At 43.2% G+C, this 21,071-nt stretch overlaps 1 protein-coding gene across 2 annotated transcripts in view; it reads left to right on the forward strand.

Annotated features, from left to right (window-relative positions):
* The window catches only part of CHAF1B (chromatin assembly factor 1 subunit B), a 41,607-nt gene extending 23,323 nt beyond the window's left edge, over positions 1-18,284 (forward strand). The window contains exons 8-14 of one of the 2 annotated variants that reach the window (XM_007493153.3): positions 6,843-6,936; positions 7,623-7,692; positions 7,773-7,864; positions 8,691-8,853; positions 9,875-10,309; positions 13,215-13,309; positions 17,544-18,284. In XM_007493153.3, the coding sequence (XP_007493215.2) occupies positions 6,843-6,936; positions 7,623-7,692; positions 7,773-7,864; positions 8,691-8,853; positions 9,875-10,309; positions 13,215-13,309; positions 17,544-17,656 (1,062 nt within the window). In that variant the 3' untranslated portion in view covers positions 17,657-18,284. The remainder of the gene's footprint in view (positions 1-6,842; positions 6,937-7,622; positions 7,693-7,772; positions 7,865-8,690; positions 8,854-9,874; positions 10,310-13,214; positions 13,310-17,543) is intronic. The other variant, XM_007493154.3, reaches the window with a different exon arrangement.
* The last annotated feature ends 2,787 nt before the right edge of the window (positions 18,285-21,071 follow it).

Consider the following 21,071-nt stretch of genomic DNA (forward strand, 5'->3'; position numbering starts at 1 on the left):
GGGAGTGTAGCTGTCCCAAAGCATCTTTCAGCTCTGACTGTCTCCCAGCTGTTGGAATAGTACAGAACTCCGATGTGACACTTTGGTCCCATACTGTGACAGGCCTTATCGAAGTTATTGAAGGTTTGCCATCCTTCAGTCATCTTTCTAGTATCTCCTTAGAGCGAACAACCCATTTGCTAGAAATAATGAAAGGGGGCAGTTTGGTAGCCCAGTAGACAGAGCGCCCGGCAGGACTTGGGAGGACTTGGGGTCAGATCTGGCCTCACACACTTCCTCGTTTTTTGTCTAGCCCTCTATTCTCTGTCTTAGAATTGATACTAAGAAAGAAGGCAAGGATTGAAAAAAATGAGAGCAAGGAAGAAAGAGACCACAGACTCTCCAAGAAAGAAAGAGAGGAAGAGACCAGAGATTCTCAAAGATCCCAGAAACCTGTGCCTTCAAGGCCATCATCAGTCACTGGTTTTTAAGATATCAGTTCAAGGTTCAGCTGGATGGCTCAGTGGATGGAGAGCCAGGCCCAGAGATGGGAGGTCCTAGGTTCAAATCTGGCCTCAGATACTTCAGCTGTGGGATCCTGGACAAGTCCCTTAACTCCCATTGCCTAGCCCTTGCCACTCTTCTGCCTTGAAACCAATATTGATTCTAAGATGGAAGGGAAGGTTTAAACAAAAAATCAGTTCAATTCAGCAAATGTACTCTGAAGCCTTTAAAGCTACAGTGAAGGAAGAGCCAATGGTGAAGTACTTTTCAAAATTAAAAAAAAATACTAGAATTCTGTTTGTTTATTTTGACTAGACCTATGATTTGATCAATGTAGGCAGTTCTTTGAGGTACTTCCTTTATTTATGTAGATCAGTGTCTTCTTTGTATCCGACAGTCTAAGAGTTTTTTGAGTTTCTTGAAAGATAGGTTAAGTTCCCAAGAAGCAGAACCTGAATTCATATCTTTTATCTTTGAGACCAACACTTTTTTCTTTCTTATTTAAAAAAATTTTTTTCAATTATCGAGTATTTATTTCCTCTCAATCTCCCCACTCCTAGTGGGAAAATAAAAGAAGAAAGAAAACTGATATATGCATAGTAAAGTAAACCAAATTCCCATTCCATTCCTTCTTCTCTGTGAGATTGTCTCCTCTCTCATCCCCATTCTCTAATGAATCTTCAACCTTTCCATATCTATCAAGTGCCTCTCTGTGGCCTACACACATGACCATGTTTCTCTGAACCTCAATAAAACTTCATTTGATCTGGTCTCACCATGACCCCCAGTAGCTTTTCCCTTAATCTCCTTCCTTTTGTGGCTAAATTTTGTGCAAGGCTGCCCCTTGCAGGTGCCTCCCCTTTGGTTCTTCTCACCCTTTTCTTGACTTTCTGCTGTCTGGCCCATTCAACCAAAACTGCTCCTCTTAAATGCCAAGTCTAATGGCTCTTCTCAGTCCTCATCCCTCCTGACCTTTCTCAGCCATTGACGCTATCAAACACTCTTTTCTCCTTCAGACTCGTTTTTTACTACTCACCGTGCTCACATTTCTTTTCCTGAGTCTTCATCTAGGCCCTTCCTCTTAACTGTTGCAGCCCCCCAGGGTCCACCCTCAGTCTTCTGTACAGCTTTGCCTGGTGATCTCCTCAGCCCCCATCTATTCAGTGATCATTTCTATGCAAATGATCCTCAGCTTTTTATCCAGCTCTAACCTCTCAGGCAGCTAGTCTTCTCTTGGACATACCAAACTGGACATCCTGTAGTTAATCCGTCAAGTAAACATTGATGAAATACCTGCTAAAGGCCTGGGGATACAAAAAGAAGCAAAAGGTAGCCCTCGTCCCTCAGGAGCTCCCAAAACGAATGGGGGAAGATGACAAGCCAACAAATGCATAGACAAGCTATATACGGGACAAATAGAAAAGAATGAAAAGGGAGAAGATGTTAGAATTAAGAGGGGTTAAGAAAAGCTTCCTGTAGAAGGCAGGGTTTTAGTTGGGACTTAGAGTAAGCCAGAAAAGCCAGGAGATGGAGATGAGGAGGGAAAGCATTCCAGGAATGGGGACAGAGAAAATGCCTAGCACTGAGAGAGAGTGTCTGGTGTGTGGAACAAGCAGGAGATGTGGCAGGGAATAAACTCTAAGAAGACTAGAAAGCTAGGAGAGGGCTTTGTCCATTAAACAGAACATTTTGTATTGGGGCCTGGAGATAATAGGGAGTCACTGGAGTTTCTTGAGTATAGAGGCAACATTGCACTTTAGGAAAGTCATCCGAGACATCTTAACTCAACCTGTCTGAAACTGAACTCCTCTTTATCTCCAAATCCCTTCTTTTTCTAAATTCCCTGGGCCTATCTAGGATGGCCGCCGCCTCCTCCTCCTCCTCCTCCTCCTCCTCCTCCTCCTCCTCCTCCTCCTCCTCCTCCTCCTCCTCCTCCTCCTCCCAGGCACTTGATCCAGGCTCAGAATTTACGGACTCCCCATTCTTTCTCCCGCCCCACATGCATGCCTTGCCGAAGATTGTTTGATGGCATCTCTCATGCACCCTTTTTCTCCTCTGACCCTCCCATCACCCCATTTCAGGTCCTCACTTTGCACTTAGTCTCTTGCATTAGTCTTTTGGTTATTCTCCTTCCCTCAAGCCTTTCTCCATTTCAGTTTATCCTCCTGTAAAGCTCTCCTTCCACCCTCTCTCTCCAATCCCCCTTCAATAAACCAGTGGTTTTTTATACATTCCAGGAACAAATACAGATTGTAAAACTTCTCACCCTGACTCCTTCCTCCTTTTATCCAATCTTCTTATACCTTTCTCCCCTCCATGGATTCTGATTTTTATTCCTTGCTGTACCTTTGCCCAGGTGTGGGCATTTCATGGGCTGACCCTCTTGCCTAGTACTGGTTAATGATAAAAATTAGGGTTGTTGATTGAATATATTATTTTAGTGGTCACCAGGGATTTAAAAATTCAAACCCAAAATACTGAAGTCAGTTTGGGATTTTTATGGTGGTTTAATTATAATAGTAGGAAGAAATTAAGAAGAAGAAAGAGAGGAAAGGGTATAAGATTTCTCTGGCCCAGCCTAAGCCAAGGGAAGTTCAGAGGCCTCAGCCAAGGGGCCTCCTCAGAAGATTAAATCTAGCGCAGCTTCTAGCCACAAGGCCTCCTCCAAGATGAGGGGCTTCCTCGGAGGATAGTGCCTTTAGGATGTTAAGGAAAGGAGGAATCAGCCTAACCATTCACGAAGGTTGCTCAGGGAAAATGCCTCACCTAAACTACGCTACAGGACCAAAACACTGTCAGCACACCAAAACACCACCCAGAGCTCCCAATGCTGCCCAGTGAGAGCCCAACATCTTGGAGAGAGAGCGAGAGAGAGGAAGTGACACGAAATAAATAGGCAGTTCTTTACATCACTTTCTGCGTCTCACATGTACCAATGGTAGCTTAAGCTTGGCTTAGGATAGCCCAGGGGTCTGTCAGTTGTTTCTGATTTGTCACTCTAGCACATGTCGGTCATAGGCCATCCTCCTAAATACTTAATCCTTAAGTATGGGTGTAGACATTCCTGATTTTGTTAGACTAAGTAGGGTGGAGTAGATCTAAAATTCACATACTCTCTGTCCTTGTTTTTGCCTCTTAACTTTCTTGGGTTCCTTCAGATCTCAGTTAACAGCCTGCCTTCTGCAGGAGACCTTTCCTGGGCCCCCTCAATGCTGGTGCCTTCCCCCTGGGATCAGCTCCCATTTATCCCATGGAACACTGGGTTAGTGCATAGTGACTCAGAGCGTCGTCTGTCCCATTAATTAGACTGTAAGTTCTTTGAGAGCAAGAACCATTTTTCTCTTTCTTGGTATCCCCAGGGTTTAGCATGGTCCCTGGCACAGAGTAGGAGCTCAACAAATACTTCTTTACTTGATTCTCAGGTTGGCTATATCAAAAAATGTGTTTCTTATTCTGCATTTTTAGTCCCTCACCTCTATGCTAGGGGATGGGAGTATTCTTTATCGGTCTTTTAGAATCATGGTGTACCTGTACACTGATTATAATTCTTAACTTTTTTTTTAACCTTTGGATATTTGCCTAGGTTTATTTTACTTTAATAACAAATATCCACATAAGTTTTCAAAATTCTACTGTCTGTATTGTCTCCCTCCTTTCTTCCCTCCCCCCTTCCATAGCAGAGGAGCAATTTAATCTGGATTATACATGTATTATCACACAAAACATTTCTGTATTGTTCATTTTTACAAGTGAATAATCTTATAAAACCAAAACCCCAAAACACATAGAGTTTTTAACTTTCACAATTTTAATTTCTCTAAGTATTAGTGATTTGAACATTTTTTCCACGTGGCTATTGATCATTTGGATTTTTTCTTTTGGAAATCATCTGTTTATTTTACCGTTTGTCAATTGTGAAATGTTGTCATTAAAGAGCTCTTAACTCACATACATACAAAAACTTTATGTATGTTAAAATACACGTGGAGGAAGTATATAGCAAGAGCCCTGGATTTGGAGTCAGAAAACCATCTTGACACTTATTAAGCCATTTGAGTGTGGGAGAGTTACTTAGCCGGAAGGAGCCTCTATTTCTTCACCTATGAAATGGAAATCAAAATATTTGTGCTAGCTCTCTTGCACGGTCCTTGTGAGAGCAGCATTTTTCTGCTGTCTGTGTGGAATGAGCTGGCTTTGTGCATCCAGTGAATGTTTAACAAATGTTCATTAAATGGAGTTCGAGTTCCAGAATGTCTAGAAAAGCTAGCAGGAAGAACAGAGCCCTCCTAAAGAAAGGCGATGCAGTGAGAATAAGAGGAGGTCGGACAGAGCATCCCTAAAGAAAGGCAATGCAGTGAGAAGAGGTGGAGGTCGGACAGAGCCCCCCTAAAGAAAGGCAATGTAGTGAGAAGAGGCGGAGGTCAGACAGAGCCCCCCTAAAGAAAGGCGATGCAGTGAGGATAGGCGGAGGTTGGGCAGAGCATCCCTAAAGAAAGATGATGCAGTGAGAATAGGCGGAGGTCGGACAGAGCCCCCCTAAAGAAAGATGATGCAGTGAGAAGAGGCGGAGGTCGGACAGAGCATCCCTAAAGAAAGATGATGCAGTGAGGATAGGCGGAGGTTGGACAGAGCATCCGTAAAGAAAGGCGATGCAGTGAGGATAGGTGGAGGTTGAACAGAACATCCCTAAAGAAAGGCGATGCAGTGAGAATAGGCAGAGGTTGGACAGAGCATCCCTAAAGAAAGATGATGCAGTGAGAATAGGCGGAGGTTGGACAGAGCATCCCTAAAGAAAGGCAATGCAGTGAGGATAGGCGGAGGTCGGACAGAGCATCCCTAAAGAAAGGCGATGCAGTGAGGATAGGAGGAGGTCGGACAGAGCATCCCTAAAGAAAGGCGATGCAGTGAGGATAGGCGGAGGTCGGACAGAGCATCCCTAAAGAAAGGCGATGCAGTGAGGATAGGCGGAGGTCGGACAGAGCATCCCTAAAGAAAGGCGATGCAGTGAGAATAGGCGGAGGTCGGAAAGAGCATCCCTAAAGAAAGGCGATGCAGTGAGGATAGGCGGAGGTCGGACAGAGCATCCCTAAAGAAAGGCGATGCAGTGAGAATAGGCGGAGGTTGGACAGAGCATCCCTAAAGAAAGGCAATGCAGTGAGGATAGGCGGAGGTCGGACAGAGCATCCCTAAAGAAAGGCGATGCAGTGAGGATAGGAGGAGGTCAGACAGAGCATCCCTAAAGAAAGGCGATGCAGTGAGGATAGGCGGAGGTCGGACAGAGCATCCCTAAAGAAAGGCGATGCAGTGAGGATAGGCGGAGGTCGGACAGAGCATCCCTAAAGAAAGGCGATGCAGTGAGAATAGGCGGAGGTCGGAAAGAGCATCCCTAAAGAAAGGCAATGCAGTGAGGATAGGCGGAGGTCGGACAGAGCATCCCTAAAGAAAGGCGATGCAGTGAGGATAGGAGGAGGTCAGACAGAGCATCCCTAAAGAAAGGCGATGCAGTGAGGATAGGCGGAGGTCGGACAGAGCATCCCTAAAGAAAGGCGATGCAGTGAGGATAGGCGGAGGTCGGACAGAGCATCCCTAAAGAAAGGCGATGCAGTGAGGATAGGCGGAGGTCGGAAAGAGCATCCCTAAAGAAAGATGATGCAGTGAGAAGAGGCGGAGGTCGGAAAGAGCATCCCTAAAGAAAGGCGATGCAGTGAGGATAGGCGGAGGTTGGACAGAGCATCCCTAAAGAAAGATGATGCAGTGAGAAGAGGCGGAAGTTAGGCAGAGCCCTCCTAAAGAAAGATGATGCAGTGAGAAGAGGCGGAGGTCGGAAAGAGCATCCCTAAAGAAAGGCAATGCAGTGAGAAGAGGCGGAGGTCGGAAAGAGCATCCCTAAAGAAAGGCGATGCAGTGAGGATAGGCGGAGGTTGGACAGAGCATCCCTAAAGAAAGATGATGCAGTGAGAAGAGGCGGAAGTTAGGCAGAGCCCTCCTAAAGAAAGATGATGCAGTGAGAAGAGGCGGAGGTCGGAAAGAGCATCCCTAAAGAAAGGCAATGCAGTGAGAAGAGGCGGAAGTTAGGCAGAGCCCTCCTAAAGAAAGATGATGCAGTGAGAAGAAGCGGAGGTCGGACAGAGCATCCCTAAAGAAAGATGATGCAGTGAGGATAGGCGGAGGTCGGACAGAGCATCCCTAAAGAAAGATGATGCAGTGAGGATAGGCGGAGGTCGGACAGAGCATCCCTAAAGAAAGATGATGCAGTGAGGATAGGCGGAGGTCGGCAGGGGTCTCTGGCCTCCCTCAGCCTCAATATGTTCGTGTCATTCACACCAGGATTGCTATTGTGAATTCTCTTTGTGTTGCAGGCAAGAAGCTACCGCATGTTCCATGACGACAGCATGAAATCGTTCTTTCGTAGACTTAGTTTTACTCCTGATGGGTCTTTGCTCCTCACACCAGGTAATGAAAGGAGAAGAATCTCGGTTCTCCCTTTTGATTCACTCCAAAAGTCCTTAAGAAGTCTTATTTTAGGGTTGTGGTTCCGATTTGGACTAACAGAGTATATAGAAATTACATTTCCCAAACTAAAGCTATGAAACCAGGTCCTCATAAGGCTCCTCAGTCATGACAGGCAAATTTTTGTGCATAGAAACACATGTGCCTCCCCTTCCCCCAGCACAGAACGTTACTCCAGAATCTGTGTGGCAAAAGGCATAGAAGTAGGGGCAGTGAGGAGGCTCAGAGGATAGAGCCAGACAGGACGTCTTGGGTTCAAATGTGGCCTCAGACCCTTCCTAGCTGTGTGTGACTCTGGGTACGTTTCTCCATTTGCCTAACCCTTGCCTCTCTGTCTTAAAGTTGTTACTAAGACAGAAAACAAGGGTTTAAAAAAGAAAAAGAAGAATATTTATGTGAAATTGGGGAGGAAAGGGAAAGGCAAAAAAGGAGTTGCCCATAGACCCACAGTCACAGATAAAGTCTTAGGCACAAGAATCTTGTTCAAGAGCATAAAGCATCTTTAGGGGGAAAACCCCACAATTTGATTTTAAACAAAGAAAGGGGAATGCTATTGTTTTGAAGTGAGTTTAGTAATGTTAGATTTTTTTTCTAAATTTTTTTCTCTTTTCCTTTTTCCATAAATTTAGCGGGTTGTGTTGAGTCTGGTGAAAATGTAACAAATACAACTTACGTTTTCTCTAGAAAGAATCTTAAAAGGTATGATGTATAGACAAACATTAAAAAAATTTTTATGTGGTAATTGTTGCTCTTTTCTAAAATGATGATGGTTCCTTTAGGCCCATCGCCCATCTCCCCTGTCCTGGAAAAGCAACCCTTGCTGTCCGCTGCTGTCCAGTCTACTTTGAATTGAGGCCAGTAGGTAATACAGGTGCAGTAACTCTGGGGTGTATCAGGATAACCATGTGTGCTCTCTGAGGTTCTGGGGTCATGGCTGGCGGCCAGGATTGAATGATTTCCAAGTTCTAAGAGCCTGTGGTGTAGGCAACGTTCAAGTTATTTTCCTTCCCAACCATTGGATATTGGAACTGGAGAGCCAAATCCTCGAGGATCTCTCTTGAGTTATTTTGGGTTTCCCATATGTAACAAGAATAGCTTTTTACCTCGTATTTATTAGTGTTTCCTTTTAGTTTTTTTAAGTTGCAGAACTCTTACTTGAGTTATTTTTCATTAACCTTTAAAATTGACGTGAACACATGTTAAGTCATTTGTCTGGTCACCCAGAATGTAAGTAACCTCCTTGGGGTTGTTGAGTTGTTCATTTAAGAAGTGTGTTCTCAGAGCCCGGCACATTATAAGTTCTTATTTACTGATTGACTGATCCTTGTTCTGTTACAAGGAAGCTCTCATTCTTGTTATTTTCTGATTAAAAATGCATGGATACATCAGTTAGTCATTCAAATGCTTCAAACCAGCTTTCAGAGCATTTCCGCTAGGTGAAACTCCTCGCCTGGGGTTTGTTTCTGGCGACGTGCTTCTCCTTTCCGGTTTTAAAACCTGGCCTCTGTCTTCAAATCGGTACTAAGCCTCAGCTCCAAGACAGAAGGGCGGCCGTCGGCCCACGGCAAGGCCCTCTCCAGACTGGACCTGAGCCGGGGTCCTCCCTTCTCCGGGCTCGCTTTCTGCCCTCATCGCCGCCCCCCCCATCACTTCCTTGGAGGTTTCACGTGCCCGTCCTTGGGATTTCTCTCCTCCAGATACAGCCGCGCAGGACTTGGGCTCGGAAATCATCCGCCTGCCCTACCGCTTGGTGTTCGCCGTGGCTTCGGAGGACTCGGTGCTCTTCTACGACACTCAGCAGGCCTTCCCCTTCGGTTACGTGTCCAACATACACTATCACACGCTGAGCGACATCTCCTGGTGAGCTCGTGCAGGGGCCCTTCTCTGCTCTGGCCCGGCCGTGTCCAGAAGGGGCGGATGGGAAAAAGGCGGAGACAAGACCCCCCGAGCACCTTGCCAGGCTGGCAGGCGAGGCGCGTGCTGGCCTCCCTGGTCTTTGCGCTCCCTGGGCATCGGTGATGGGGGTCCCAAAGGTCTTAGTGCAGCTGGAAGCCGCCCCTTTTGGGACACCCTGTAGCGTCAGATCAAATAAGGTACTCTGGTGTTTTGTGAGCTTTAAACTGCTATAAATATTTATTAGGAGGAGGAGGAGTCCTTGGAGATAAGTGTTTTATCTGATGATAAAGGATGTGTTGTTCCCTACTCCTTCTTGGTTTTTTCTTAAACCCTCACCTTCCGTCTTGGAGTCAATACTGTGTATGGGCTCCAAGGCAGAAGAGTGGTCAAGGCGAGGCCATGGGGGTCACGTGACTTGCCCAGGGTCACCCAGCTGGGCAGTGTCTGAGGCCAGATTGGAACCCAGGACGTCCCCTCTCTAGGCCTGGCTCTCCATCCCCTGAGCCAGCCAGTGGCCCCCAAGGACCTGCTTTGTAATAAGGAAGCTACCCCCTTGTTTGCCTCCCATCACACATTCCTGTTCCTCACGAACGCTGAGATTTGCAGTCCTTCTTCAGAGCAACCCCATGCATTAGAGAGTACGAGCAAACCTCAGCTCCCTCCTTACCGTAAAGGAAAGGCACGTAACGCCCGGCTCCGGGTGACCCCGGATGAGGCGGCGTCCCTGGGCCGTTGCTGGCAGAGCTGCGCCCTTTTCATCCAGCCAGACCCGGATGAGGTGACGGAGAGCTCCGAGCCTGCTTTCCGGCTCGGCCACACTTCCCCGGTTGTCTGTTGGTTCTCGAGGTGGGAGCGTTACGGGGTTCGGGTCCGCCCTCGGTGAGCAGACCGGCCAGGGCTTGGCTTGACTTTCTCTTCTAGCGTCTTGACAGGCGGGGGGGGGCGATCTCCATAAAGCCTTGCTTTGTTTTCTCTCTGGAACAAGGTCCAGTGACGGGGCCTTCCTGGCCATCTCTTCCACCGATGGCTACTGCTCCTTCGTGACCTTTGAGAAGGATGAACTCGGAGTGCCGCTGAAGGAGAAGCCCAGCTTCAGTGTGAGAACTCCTGGCACGGCAGAGAAGAAAGTCAAGAACCCGACGGCCCGCGTGACGTCTCCGAGCCCCCGGCCGCTGGACGGAACCCCTACCAGCAGACCCCCAGACCCCAGCCCTTCTGTGACGCCCCTCCAGGCCAGGCAGTCTCCGGCCCAAGCCATGAACAGAGACTCTCCCATGAGTCCTCTTGGGGTCAGGGGCTCCCCGAGTCTGTCGTCAGAAGAGAGGAAAACTCCACAGGCTTGCAGTCAGAACCCAAAGCTGAGCCAGCCCCGCAGAATCACTCTGAACACCTTGCAAGCCTGGAGTAAGACCCCTCCCCGGTAAGAAGAGCACGAGCTGAATAGAAAACTGATGAAAATAAAACATTGAGGAGGGCCGGGGAAGACCCCTGCTAGTACCAGATGACTCCTGAGAGGTTTGGTGGGCAGCCGGACGGCTCCTTGGGTAGAGCCAGGCCGAGAGGAGGAGGTTCTGGGTCCAAGCTCGGTCTCTGGCAAGTCGTTTGTCCTCTTGTGTCTAGCCCTTGCTTGCTCTTCTGCCTTGGAACCCGTACTTGCATGGACCCTAACAAGTTGGAGTTCCTCATAGATATCTGGGTTCCAATAGATAGCGAGGTAGATAGACACACCTCTATTTTTAACTTGGTAACAAATTTCCACCTAAGTTTTCCAAAGTCCTGTGTTCCGCGTTGTCTCCCCCCCCTCCTGGAGCTGGTGAGCCGTTCAGTCTGGCTTATACACGCATGATTTCACAAAGCATTTCCATAGTGCTCATTTTTGTAAGCAAATAATCTCATAGAACCAAAACCCCCCACATATACCCCGATACACAAGGGACAAATCATGGGTTCTCATCTACATAACAACGTAGCAGGGACAGCTAGCCTGACGCACCCTTTGCTTTCACTTGACTCTGTACTATAGTCTTTGTGGCTGCTCTCCGGGCCAAGGCAGGAGGACCACTTAGTGGCCCGCGAGCTTCCTGTCAGGTTTCTCTCTTCAAACAGCAATGGCTCCTCCTCCTTTCTTGGCTCAGGTGTACCTCAGTGTAATCTCGCTCCTTCTGCTGCTTCAAAAACTTGAGAGCTTTTAACTCTCTTCTCAAGAGATGCTTTCTGCAGGGAAAGAGCCTTCCAAGCCCCCGAGCGATGGATTTCCAGGTCCGAGTAACAAGTTAACAAAAAACGTTTTGGGAATCGAACGAAGAAAACGGTCCTGGTGGCCACCGTCCTGCATTTTCAAAGTCCCTTCTCTCTCTTACACAGAGAATACATCATTGTCAGGAAGGGGGAGCTTTTCTCCTTTTCTCCCCTTTCTTCCTCTTCCTTGCATGGCCCCTTGCCTTGGCCAACCGGGCGGGCAGAGCAATTCTAAACGCCCTCCAATCTGACAACTTGGAAGCTGTTCAGATGTGGCTGTCGTGGCCGTCTGTTTTTGACCCCCCATCTCTTCTCCAGGCTTCTGGGTAACAGTCTCGAGGCCCCTCGTCCCCATTCCCTTTAGTTCACTGAGGAGGCCCCTGAGAGTCTCCCCGCTGTGGCTCGGGCGGGAAGAATGGCAGTTCCCGTTTTTTGCCTCTCCGTCCAGGCCGAGTATTCCCTTTCTCTGGCCATGCCTTGCCACCCTGTGGATTGGTATTAAGCTTGACGTTCAACAAAACCTCCCGCTTTTGTTTTTTACACAAACGGTTGTTTCCTTGTTCTTCTGGCCTTTGGAGATCCTTGTAGAATCTTCTTGGTTGTCCCTCGTGATTATATGTCTGCCATATTGTGGTATTTTCCAATTTGGTAAACATACCTTCGAGTCACCGAGAGTCATCTTGAACAAAGATCCCCATTGGCGTCTGCTAGTGTCCCTTCTCCACGTTGCCATTGAGAACGCAGAAGAACAGATCGCTGGAGCAGCGGATAGGGCGCCAGCTCTGGAGTTGGAAGGCCCTGGGTCCAAATTGGGTCTCAGGCGTTCTAGCTGTGTCACTGGGCAAATCCTGTAACCCCAGTGGCCTAGCCCTTGCCACGCTTCTGTTTTAGAACTGATAATCAGATGGTTAGGGTTTTTAATAATAAAAAAAAAGGAGTAGATTACAATCTAGGTTCGTTGTCATGATGATAATGGATAAAAGGCAGAACTGTTTAATTCTTATTTGACTTCTGCTTTCTATGACAAAGAGAATGATATTTGGCTGTGGCAGCTGGATGGCATATGGAGAGAGTCCTACTTGGAGTCAGAAAGTTCTAAGTTTGAATCCTGCTCCAAACATTTAATCGCTATATGATTCTGATAAGTCACTTAATTCCTCTTACCTCAGCTTCGTCATCTATAAAATTGGGATAGACTTCACAGGATTATTGTGAAGTTCAACTGAGATCATAGCTATAAATCACTTTGCAAACTTAAAGTGATCTATCGAGACTAGCTGTCCTAGGAATGGACATTAAAAAAGTATTGAATCCTAAGTACATGAAAATGAAGAAAACAGACTTGTTCTCAGTAAGTTTAAATCACCGTTTTTTTTTGTTGTTGATATTTGTCACCAACCACAGCTCATTTTGAGGTTTAGAATTCCTAACGCTGTCACCTCTTCCTTATCTGAATTTTTTCTTTGTGTGGATTCATGATTTCATCCTGGAGAGAACTTCTGGCCCATTTGGACAGATTTTTCCCTATAACATTTTAAGTAATGGGATTCTTCTTAGCCTTCCTCTGAATCCTTAAAAATCTTCAAAAGCCTAGCATTCATGTTCCTTCTGTCACAAATTCTAAGATGGCGTGCTCACAGAGTCTCCAATTTCCCTATAATTTCTACTCCTCTGTCAGGATAAGGACTACTTCTCTTCCTTGCTTTCTCCATTTCTCTTGAAGAATGAAATTATTAAGACAAGGCAGCAATTTATGCTTTTTAATTGTGTCTATATAAGCATATTCTAAGTACTTATATATTTATATTTGAATTATTTAAATGTGCTTTTAGCCTACAGACAAGTCCAGCAGATTTTATCCAGCAGATAAATTTCTGTTTCAGTCTGTGTTCTTGTTCTTTTCCCCAAACTCTATTCAATTTTAAGAATTTATATAATTATTAGCTATAATTTAATTACATCTTGTTGCAATATCTATTTCTTAAAATTAAAAAATAGCTATGTTATTTCCTAAAAAAATTTTTAATGTGAACTTGGTTATCAAATATGAATAGAAAGAATGTCTAACATTTTGTTTTTTAACCTAGGAGAATAAACTTAACAGCCTTAAAGACAGATGCTCAGACAAACAATGCACAAGGCAGCACAGTTTCTGTCCCATCTGCGGAAGTATGTCAGCCAGGTAAGTAGATTTTAGTTGCTTAACTAAACTGAGACATTTTTAATTCTCTTGGTTGGTTTGAAAGTTAATACCTTTTTTTTTAAGGTAATTTTTCAGTGACTGAAAGTATAACTTCTTAAAATGGTCATACTTGTTAGTACACTCTAGTTCCCTATAAATAGCTCAGGATCCTGACTATGGATGGAATTATCTCAGATATTAACCTTCCTCCTAGCCCCCAGGACAATTAGTGTTAGATGGGGTAGATTCCATATTTATCAAGATTATACCCATATTTGCCATCTTTATCAAGTTGGGATTCCTCCACACATTTCCTCTTAGAATGAAACTGTAAAAATTAATTGTATATCTCTAATAATAAAAATATTATATTTTATGAAGTTTATTAAGGATCATTAGAAGTCAAGGAATAAAGAGGATACAAAATAAAAACCATGTGCCCATGGCTGATTAGCCCATTTAAAATCCCCGCACTTAGCTTACCACTATACTTGCTGCATCATTGCAAAGGAAGAGAACGAGGGAGGTGTTACTGCCAGTTAAATACCAATTGTGATCTCGCCAACGTGGAAACTCAGGAGAGATTATAAGGAATTCTGGGAAATACCAAGGACTTCTGGGGAATGAAGTCTAGGATTCAAAATCTCCATTTATTACACTCCCCCCGAGATCCGCAGAAGACTAGTCTCTCCAGTGGGTCTTGTAAACATACCAGCTACGAAATTACAATAATTTGAGGATAAGAGGAAAAGAGAACAAAACCAATAATTGCTAGGTGCATTGACAAAAAGCCAATTAGGGGGCAGTCCCCTTTTTGGCATGAGTATACATACAAAACAGATGCATTCAAACCCCACACAGTTCAAATCTCCACATCCCAAAGTTCACTCTGGATCTTCTGGTGCAGCTTGTTGTCTGTGGAGGCATCTTCATGGTGCCCTCTCCAAACAGTTCACTCTCTGGATTTGGAGAGGTAGTGTGTTTCTTAACCTAAAAGTACTCTCAAAAGGAATTTAAACTTTGCAATTTAAAATAATAATTATACATTTCCCCCCTGAAGAGGGTGATTGAAAAACACAGGGATCATTTAGGGATGTATGGCTGAGTTATGAGGTATATGAATCAATTGGCAAGAGAAATCAAAAACACCAAAAAAATCCAAATAAAAAAAGATAATTTCTGGATGAAATATAGACTATCAAAGTCTTATGTGTAAAAATTCTAACTAAAAGAAAAATAAATCTATAACAGGTCCTTGAATCAGGATCCAATTAAAATTATATAAGCAATTAAACATTTACCCAATCAGTAGCCAGGACTACAGAAAGTTGCCACATTATGAAAGACAGAATAGGGGCTAGATTTTAGGAGCCAGGTAGGAGCCAAATTTGAGATACTTGGTAGAATGTGGAACAAGGAAGACTTGCCTTTAACACATGTTAAACAGCTACAACCTTGAACTCCAAACACATTCAAGTCCTCTTGTCATGGCTCAAAATTTTCATCACTCCATCAAGATTGTTTGGTCTCTTTGACCTTGTGCTCGATCAACACTATGCAGTTTAGCTTTGTGCTTCTTTGGGCCTGTGCAATGGCTCTTTTTTGTATTCTCTTGTCCTGGAATCAGACAGAATCATTAAGCAAAGTCCCATAAATTTTTTAAAACAATTAATGGGCATCATTTTTTATAGTCCAAAGCTTTTTGGGTATACATTGACATTATAGCAAGTATATTTTAAACTTATATTACTGCAAAATCAGAAAAAAGTTAAAGTTAAAATCTTAATACTGGTGATGTGCTTCAAATATAAAACGGAGAGAAAAAAACTGAAATAGTATATTTCACATGCAAGAAAAATATAATAATCAAAATGTCTTAAAAATATATAGCTTATAATCATTGACACACTGTGTCAGCTAAGGAAATGTAGAATTCAAAGGTTTCTCATCAAAAATGAGATCCATTTCCTCTTCATATCTGGCCATGATCCCCTATGAGTACAAGCAAATGATTTTTACAAAGTAAGTTTTTTATAAAGAACAGTAGTACAACAGGTAATGCACATTCAAAAAGTATCAAAATCCCCAAAGTTATAATAGCCCATTTAATGACAATAGCAAACAAACCTCCTATCATATTTTAAATGAGTCTGCTGTATGAAATTTAAAGAAAATGAATACTTGTCATAAGTTTTTCAGGCATAGCAATATTTCAACCTTGGCTGAAATATTTTTTTAAAAATTCTGTTACTGCCATCATTACAAAAATGTGGCAGAGGAGTCTAGAAAAAACCAAGCCTATGTACTGTTGATATTGGGTTTAAAAATGTCACCAAGAATCTGGAGATCATTCTGGTGGAAGGGTAAAGAGTTACACATGACAGATGCCCCTCTTTCGGGAGCCATCCAGAAGTACCATGCCCTGGGATCAACTTCCCAGCTCCTTTGGTATGAGACTATAATGTCTCATCAGGCGGTGGGGATTATAATTGTGTTTCACTTCAGCTACTAAAATGGACCTTACCTCCTATTAGAGACAGGCAAAATGATCAGTTGTTGAAAAAAATCTAAAAATCACGTCTAAACACCGCTTAAAATCAGTTTGAGAGATTTAGCTCATTAAATTTTCCAAAGGTTGTTATACAATTGTAACCGGTTTTGATGAAGTCCATCCATCCTCTGTGTGACAATTTACAAAGTCAAAATAGAAAAAAGGCTGTTTTTATATGTAGACTTATTCAATATAGTTATTCAGTATAGTTATAGGGGAAAAGCAACAGAATATAACAGTAGTTAAAACCCAGGACATTAAAATGATTCAGTGTAACAGAATAGTATTGAATATATTAATATATGAACTTAAAACCACAAAATTAAATCTTAAAACAATCATCAAAATGCAATAAAATAGAGAGATTTTTATAAAAGTTGGAGTCTGAAAAGTCTTAAAAATATAACCTCCAGTCTCTTTAAAGTTCGTTGTTTTTTGTTTTAATCTGTTGAGATTCCTTTTGTCAGTACTGTGGGATCTCCCATAGCGAGGGAGAACATGAGTTTTAGGAATCCCAAACTGGGCACGCCCAAATGGTGAAGAGTTGTTGCAGGGAGATGAATTTCTTCCCTGAATCTCAGGCAAGATAAGTAAAAGGATCAGTGTACTCATGAAAAACATCCTAAAGCTGAAAGCTGTCTGAAATAGGTAATGCACTGCTCTTTCATAGAATAGGCCATGCTTATAATCAACTTCCTGTTTGGAAGAGACTCTTCTCCTCATTCCCTCCCCCCACCCCCAAGGTCCTCAGCCATGTGGAGGCTAATTGTAGCATAAGGAAAGAACACCCCAGTTTTTACCAGTAAGATGCAGTGGCAGCTACCAGCAGCCTGGGTCCTGGGGCTGGGCCTGGGGTTGGATGAGTGATCTGGCTTGGAGGCCAGAGATCAGGAGTAGAGTTGCTGGGGCTGGGGCTAGGTCCAGGGCCAGGGCCGGGTGAGTGATCTGGGTCAAGAAGGTGAGTAGTGGATGGCTGGAGGCAGGAGCAGGCAGCAGGAGCAAGCTGAATCTGGAGAAGCAGCTTTGGGAGGGTGGGTGAGGTGGGTGGGGTGGGTGAAATGCCTTGGCAGGAGAAATGTGGCTTAAAAAAAAATCTAGGCTATCTTAAAAAATTTTTTTTGAGAGTAATTCTAGTCCCTTCTGGTCACCAAAACTATAAAAATTAAATTTATATCTAATAATAAAATATTATATTTTATGAGGTTTATTAAGGATCATTAGAAATCAAGGAATAATTAAGGATACAAAATAAAAACCATGTGATGGCTGATTAGCTCCCTTAAAATCCCTGCATTTAGCTTATTACTATACTTATATATACATCATTGCAAAGGAAGAGAATGTGGGAGGCATTACTGCCAGTTAAATACCAGTTGTGATCTCAACAACGTGGAGACTCAGGAGAGATTATAGGGAATTCTGGGAAATACCAAGGACTTCTGGGGAATGAAGTCTAGGGTTCAAAATCTCTATTTATACAATGTCGAATTTGTTTCTGTTAAAATAAATTACATCTGACTTTAAAAGTTCTTAGTTTCTACTCAACAGATAATTTATTAAGTAGCTTTCTGTGTGCAAAGCGTTATGTAAAAATTAAATAGTCTCAATTTCTCAGGGACTTTACATTCTAGTATTGTAATGGTTACTTTCCTAACCACTGTCTTCTGCTTCTCAATATTATAGAGACACCTGAAGACACTCTTTGTAATTCTCCAGAAACGAAACGCCTCCGGTTCAGTGAAATAGCTGCCTCACCATCTTCAGAAAATGAAAAGAGCCATGGCTTGAGCAGCTGAAAATCTGGAAGGCCGAATTCCTGATGAACTTTCGTGATCTAGCCACAGGATGACCAACGTAGGAAAAGCCTTTGGTTCCTAAAGGAATCTTATCTTATGGAGTACGGGACTCATTCAGCCTTCAGCCGAGATGCCACAAGCACTTGAAGTGTGATTCTGGTAGTAGAAGGTACTGGCTTGCACTGCCTTTTCGGCAAATGCCTATTCTTTCTATTTATCATATGTTTTTAACTCAAGAGAATACAAGTATTTAACCTTAAATATTGACATTGTACTCCTAAAGATGGAACTCTAACCTCTTTAGCCATTTGGAAAGCTTTCAGTTGTTGTGGTCCATGGACCTTGCCCCGTATTCTAAAACATTTTCTTAAGGATGAGACTTTTCTTCTATGATTGAATCTAGAAAAAAAGGAGAAAAGGTAATCTCTTCTAGGTTTGATCTTCGGAATTTTAGAATGGTTGAAGTGATTGGCAATTTAAATGATAGTTTTTCACTTAGCCCAAACGTTTTTTTTTTCATAATTGCTTTATTTGCATTTCAAAAATAACTTTAAATAGCCTGTCATGTATCTTAGATTTGCTTACCTCTGTCCTTATGGGAACAAAATTAAATTTTTTTCAAAACTAAGCTTCTTTTTTAATTCAATAGCATTAGAATTGGAAAGGCCATTCGATGTTTAATCTGGTCCACATTTTGTTTTTTTAAAAGATGTTTTATGGTTTTGTTTTTACATTACAAACATTAACAGATTTCTCCCATTCATGAAAAGTCTTTTGTAACAAAGTAAAAAAGATAAGTAAAATGAATAATACAGTGAGTTCATCCTAAAATGCACACATTTCTGCTGTTTCAATTTCCGCTTCCTCTCTATCACCTCACTAAGAAAAACATAGAAAGAAAAACAAGTTTCTATTAGCAAATATATGTAGTCAAGGAAAACATGTACCTCATGTTGCATTCCCCTTCCAGAACTGCTCTGTTCAGAGAGAACGTTTCCCCTGTTTTCTGTAATCATGAATAGTCATTGTATTGACCGTGGTCACTTCATCTTTCAAGAGGAGGAAACTGAGACCAAAGATGGGGAGTAACTTTCATGTTAATATGCGGAAAACATTCCCGAGTTCTGTGGATGAGGAATTAGTGCTGACACGCAGGGATCTCAGAGGTCACAACTTGGGTTTCATTAGGCTGAGCATAGGGTTAGAACGCAGAAGAGATAACGACCCTGGTCAGAGTTTTCAGGAGGCTTCTATGCACAGTTTAACTTATATAAGAGAGACGACAGAATGGACGGACAGAATGTCACATATTCCCCAAGGAAAGAAGAAAACGCTTCATTGAAGGGAACTGAAGAGAATTGGCTTTCCGAGCCAGCCTTTGAGATTCCATTTCATACTACATTTGAGGAGTTGGCCATTGAGAGGAGAGATGGACGTGCCAAAAGATGGCTGCCGAGTCAGCGATTCTGTATCACCGGCTGCAGAGTTGTTTAGAATGTGTTACATCTTCTCTGCCTGGTTCCTTTCCTGCACGAAAAAGAAATAAGAAGAACGAGGAGCTAGGCTGATTTGAACAGACTTTACCTTGGTTAAAGCCGGGTAGGAACCTTCCCAACAGAGTTGCAGTTCTGAATCCACGATAATAAAAAGAATCCTCCCCAAACGTATGATAACCTGGAAGAGTTCATTGTCATGGTGAGTGTCCAGAATCTGAAACAATTGGGTGGCTGCAAAATGCAAAGCAAAAATTTGGATCATGAATATTGATTGCCTTCTTAGCTTAGGTGGGTAGCAGTAAATTGATTGACTGGATATAAAGCAACGAGATCATGTGTTTGATTTTGCCTCAGTGTAGTAGAGTAGAAATAGACGTTTTTAAGTGCTGGAGGGGGCAGCTAGGCGGCTTAGTGGCTTGAGAGCCAGATCCAGAAATGGGAGGTCCTGAGTTCTAATCTGGCCTCAGATACTGCCTTGATGTGTGACCCTGGGCAAGTCACTTAACCCCCATTGCCTAGGCCTTATTACCCTGGGAACCAATTCAGTAGAGGGTACTCTGTTTTGATTCTAAGACAGAAGGTAAGGATTTTTAAAAATGCTGGATACTGGCCACTTTTTATTTGGCCAACATGAATGAAACTAAAAGGAAAATGATGCATCTGGAAAAAAGAATAAATACTTTGAAAAGCAAATCTAAAAACAAAACACAAAATAAATAGTTGAGCCATGCAGTGTCCTTTATTTGAAATCTATCTTGTACTTCAGGAAACAATGGGGTTGTAAGTTCCAAACACCTAGTAAAATCCAAGGTAAAGCAAGCCTACTCAAATAGATATGTGCAGGCAATGACAATTTTGTGAGTTATGACGACTGTGAGCATACTTATTCATATCCACGTAGATGAACATGTGACGTTTTAATCTAGAATACCAACATGTGTACTCCATATTGAATGCGGAAAGACCCATGTTGTTAAAATACATTGAATATGTACTCATCAACTTCCTTTTTATATTAGTGATATGGTTAGGGCAGCTTTGGGGTAAGAAAGGGCAGTCGTTGAAAGGAGGAAAGGCGGACAATCGCTTATTCTCAAAGAAGAAAGCATAATTTAAGAATATATTCAGAGGTGGAACGTCATCCAAGTTCTGCATTTTACAGGCCCTCTGAATTGTTTGAGGTTCTTATGAGGAGGGGAAGAAAAGATATTCCAGTGTATGTTTTTATTCCTCATATTCCCTAGCTTGTGAGGCAGTAGTGGAAAGAAAGCTGACTTTCTGAGTCCAGAACAGCTGAGTTGAAGTGCTGCCTTTGACACTGATAGAGGAAGTTTCTCCCAGGGATCTCCTGGCCCCACAAAAATGGATCCATCTCTAGCTAGGGAAAACAGCTTTCAAACATGGCGGACCCTATTAGCTGCTTTAGGAAGCCCAGCTTGCCTCTAGCAAACTTAGTCAGAATAGCCATTTTAATCTGGACCTACCTGGTTTAGTTTCTCTTTCCTAAGTCAAGCTATCCTTGATTATGATTAGAAAGCAAGGGCACAAGGGGGTAACCCTTTTGGTAGCATGGACTGGCTCAAGTTGGCATCTCTGTATAGTGTGGAAGAGACATGAAGAAAGGGAGGATTTGCAGGACAAGCCAGGCATGCAGACCAAGGTGAAGGACTTGATCTGTCTGTCAATCAAGGCGAAGATTCCAAAGAGAATGTTCCCAGGAGAGGCAGTTGAAGCTGGCCAGGGGAGGAACGGATTCTCTCTCTGGGGTGACCTCTTCTCTGGGTTCCTGACCAAAAGAGACTGTTTTTTTTCTGATCTAGGCAGAGAGAGACCTTTGGGGTTTTGACAGAGTTTGGACTTGAATTACTCAAGCAGAGATTATCTGACTAAAGAAAGAAGAAAAGATGAAAGATACTTGT

The sequence above is a fragment of the Monodelphis domestica genome, chromosome 4, assembly GCF_027887165.1.
Source record: "Monodelphis domestica isolate mMonDom1 chromosome 4, mMonDom1.pri, whole genome shotgun sequence".
Taxonomy (NCBI): Eukaryota; Metazoa; Chordata; class Mammalia; order Didelphimorphia; family Didelphidae; genus Monodelphis; species Monodelphis domestica.